We start from the raw sequence: 3,400 nt of genomic DNA, 5'->3' as shown, positions 1-3,400 counted from the left end.
AGATTATAAATCCGGCTCCCACTAGGATTCCAGATGGGTATTTCTCCAGTTTTTCCATTTTTTTCTTTCTGAAATTCAGTTTCCATAATCTGAAAATAACAGGTGAATCAACACATGTATATTATGATGAACTTAATGCCTCAAATAAACCCGCACGTATGCAGAATAGAATAAGAAAAACAGTGTCAAGATTCAGATAACGGCCCATTCACTCATATTTGCAATCAGAGGTAAATAAGAATGATAGAAAAGTGAGGTAAATAAAGAGATCACCTCAGCTCTCGTGGGCTAACTGTAGCATCTGTGCTCGCCCTCCAATCAATGCAGTATAGCTCGTATTGCGATCCATTCCGGCTAAGTTATAACGGAAGGCTAAGGGCTCAGGCTAGAGGTGGGGGATAAGAAGGGAAGGCATGTAGGGCAAGAGTCGAGTATCAATTCTGACGCTCCTTGCTCTACCCACCATGAATAGGGTGGGGCTCCCATTATGGAAGCAGGGTGGCCCCTACGGGCCGGAGGATGAAGGTTATCACGCTGCACCATCATCACAGATTCGATGAGCCCAGGACTCACTCGGGAGGGACAACACAAAAATGGATTTGCAGACTGGACTCCCTTATCGTAGATATTGCTTAGATGACAATCCGTCACTCATGTTTGAGAGCTTAAATAAGATCAATAGAAAGAATAAGCAGACAACATTACCAGAAAAAAAATTGCAGAATACATTGTCTAGTTACCATGTAATATATAACGCTTAACACATCAATTGAATATCACTAATTCATTGAATTCTCACAAACGTTTCACGACAATTCACAAATTCTAGTCGTTTAATCTGTGCTCTTGCTCCTGATTCATCTTCACTACTTTAAATAAAAGTGAAGATGAAACATATCGATGAGAGCCAGCAGTGCTGGTAAAACTGAATGAAAGACGAGACACTGTGATTCAATACAACATAGAACTGATTGATTGCTATTGGAATATAATTGTCTACTGACAATAACAGCCCATTTTATTATACAGAAAAACTACACTAACAGAAGCAGATGAGCTTCACTAAAACTAGACACTAAACATCTTCTACTGGTAAACACTACTGAACTCTGAAGAGTGAACAGCGGTCAGTGCTGCTGGTCATTCTGGTTATCACCGCCTCCAGAGAAGGGTTTCTTCACAGTTTCTGCTGCTCCCTGCACTACTCCCTTCACTTTCTCCCCGGCCTGCAAAAAGAACATACCCACAAACGGATGTCAACATATTCATCAACCAAAACAAACGCACCCACAAATAAAAATACATACGAACTCAATTGAAACAAACATAACCACAAATAAAAAGAACACAGATGAACATATTCTATCAATCAAAACAAACATAGCCACGAATAAAAAATAAAAATGAACATAGCCACAAATAAAAATAAAAATGAACATATTCATGAATCAAAACAAACATACGCAGAAACTCTAACAAAGAGAAACCCGAGGAGACTACAAACTTCAAATTTTTTCATCTTCAAACCAAAGAAACATATTGGTCAATCCAAATTCAAACAAACATACCAATGGAAACACCAATAAAGAGAAACAAACATACCAATGTAGCGAAACAAACATGACCATCAATCCAGAAAAATGGAAACACCAATGAAGCGAAACCAGAGATTGACTAAAAATTCTTCAAATCAAAGAAGAAGCATACCCATCAATCAAAACGATGTAAACACAAACAAAAATTCTAAACATTTTCATCTTCAAACCAAAGAAGAAACATACCCATCAATCAAAACGATGGAGACACCAACAAAAATTCCAAGCATTTTATCTTCAAACCAAAGAAGAAACATATCCGTCAATCAAAACGATGGAAGCACCAATAAAGATCAACAAAACATACCCATCACTCAAAACAATGGAGACACCAATAAAGAGCAACAAAACATACCCATCACTCAAAACGATTAAAACGCCAGTAAAGAGCAACAATGGAAGACTAAAACTTTCAAACTTATTCATCTTCAAACTTCCAACTTCAAACCAAGGAAGGAGAACTTCAAACCATAGAAGAAGCATTGTTTATCAATCATAACAAACGTACGTATCAATTAAAACTTTGGAAAAAACAATGAAGTGAAACAAACACACCCATCAATCAAAACAATGGAAGCACCAATGAAGTGAAGCCAGAGAAGACTAAAAACTTCAAGGTTTTCATCTTCAAACCAATTACATGAATAAAATAAACATACCCCTCAATAAAAACAATGGAAACACCTATAAAGAGCAACAATGGACCAACAATGGATGACTGAAAATGTTTTTTCTAACTTTTTCCCATTCAAACTTCCAACTTTTTCATCTTCAAGCCAAACAAGAAACGTATTTATCAATCAAAACAATGGAAGCAACACTAAAGATGAACCAGAGGAGGCACAAAATCTCAAACTTTTTTCTCATCTTCAAACCAAAGAAGAAATGAGAAACCTGTTGCAAAATAGAGCCAGTTTGTTCCTTGGCTTGCTGAGCCTTTTCAGCAGCAGTCTGAGAGGCTTGAGAGGCCTTCTGCTTTGCAGCTTCAGTAGTTCCTCCTGCTTTCTCCTTTGCAGCTTCAGCAGTCCCTCCTGCTTTCTCCTTTGCAGTTTGAGCAGTCCCTCCCGTTTTCTCCTTCGCCTGCTGCGCGGTCTGCGAAGTCTTTTCCTTCGCTTCAGCAGCCTTCTGCTGAGCACTCTCCTTCACACCCTGAAAAGTTTGAAACACAAAAACAACTATGAACACGCATATTGATTTACAACATGAAATGCATAGTAATGATATTGAAGAATGTTGTTACTTGTGCATGTTGTTGAGCCTGGCCGCTCTTCTCCTGCCCATAACTCTTTGCACGATCAGCGGCATCAGAGGCATTGTCTCTTCCCGACATATTTGCTAGTTTCTTCTTCTTCTTCTTCTGTCTGAACAAAATACAAACTGAAAAACTTTGCTTCGATCTCACAAACACACTGAAAGCAATGCTATGAAATGACGAGTTGAGTGACACATTACCGAAGTGAGGAATATATATAGCCTGCTCGTTTTATGTGGGCTTGCCACGTTTTGTAGACCTTGACACCTACGGGAACAACTGTCGTTGTTCCAATGGGAGTACGTGCGCAGAGCTTTGAGGTGCTAAAGATAAGTCTCGTTGTCATAAACTGACCTTAAAAAATCTATATCAACGAATATTAGATTCTATCTCCCAATATTTCCCCCATTTTATGTACTTTCTTTCTCGTCAAATCTGATCCTATACATATCTCCATATTGTCGTAGGCAGTCATCTTTATGCCTATATTTTTGCATCCATCTCAATACTTTCTTTCCCTACCTTAATGTTACTTCTTTCGTACTTAGATCAA

General features: G+C 38.3%; 1 protein-coding gene across 1 annotated transcript; it reads right to left on the bottom strand.

The window, feature by feature from the left end:
* Nucleotides 1-802: 802 nt before the first annotated feature.
* On the bottom strand, nt 803-3,015 carry LOC149561852 (uncharacterized). Its single transcript, XM_089823842.1, has 3 exons — nt 2,836-3,015; nt 2,490-2,744; nt 803-1,226 (listed from the first exon to the last, which is right to left on the bottom strand). The coding sequence occupies exons 1-3, from the start codon at nt 2,923-2,925 to the stop codon at nt 1,128-1,130; spliced, it is 444 nt and encodes a 147-aa protein (XP_089679968.1). The 5' UTR covers nt 2,926-3,015; the 3' UTR covers nt 803-1,127.
* Nucleotides 3,016-3,400: the final 385 nt, after the last annotated feature.

This window comes from Cupressus sempervirens, chromosome 4, assembly GCF_028749045.1.
Source record: "Cupressus sempervirens isolate cs-2001-9-10 chromosome 4, ASM2874904v1, whole genome shotgun sequence".
Classification (NCBI taxonomy): domain Eukaryota; kingdom Viridiplantae; phylum Streptophyta; class Pinopsida; order Cupressales; family Cupressaceae; genus Cupressus; species Cupressus sempervirens.
Note: the sequence above shows the minus strand (reverse complement) of the source record. Positions and strands in the feature narration are given on the sequence as shown.

Bases quoted from the DNA above. Each gene is read 5' to 3' on its own strand.
- LOC149561852 (XM_089823842.1), bottom strand. From the start codon at position 2,925: ATGTCGGGAAGAGACAATGCCTCTGATGCCGCTGATCGTGCAAAGAGT. The intron at 2,745-2,835 runs GTAACAACATTC...CAAACTTTTCAG, and splicing joins AGGCTCAACAACATGCACAA to GGTGTGAAGGAGAGTGCTCA. The intron at 1,227-2,489 runs GTTTCTCATTTC...TTCTTTTTGCAG, and splicing joins CTGGCTCTATTTTGCAACAG to GCCGGGGAGAAAGTGAAGGG.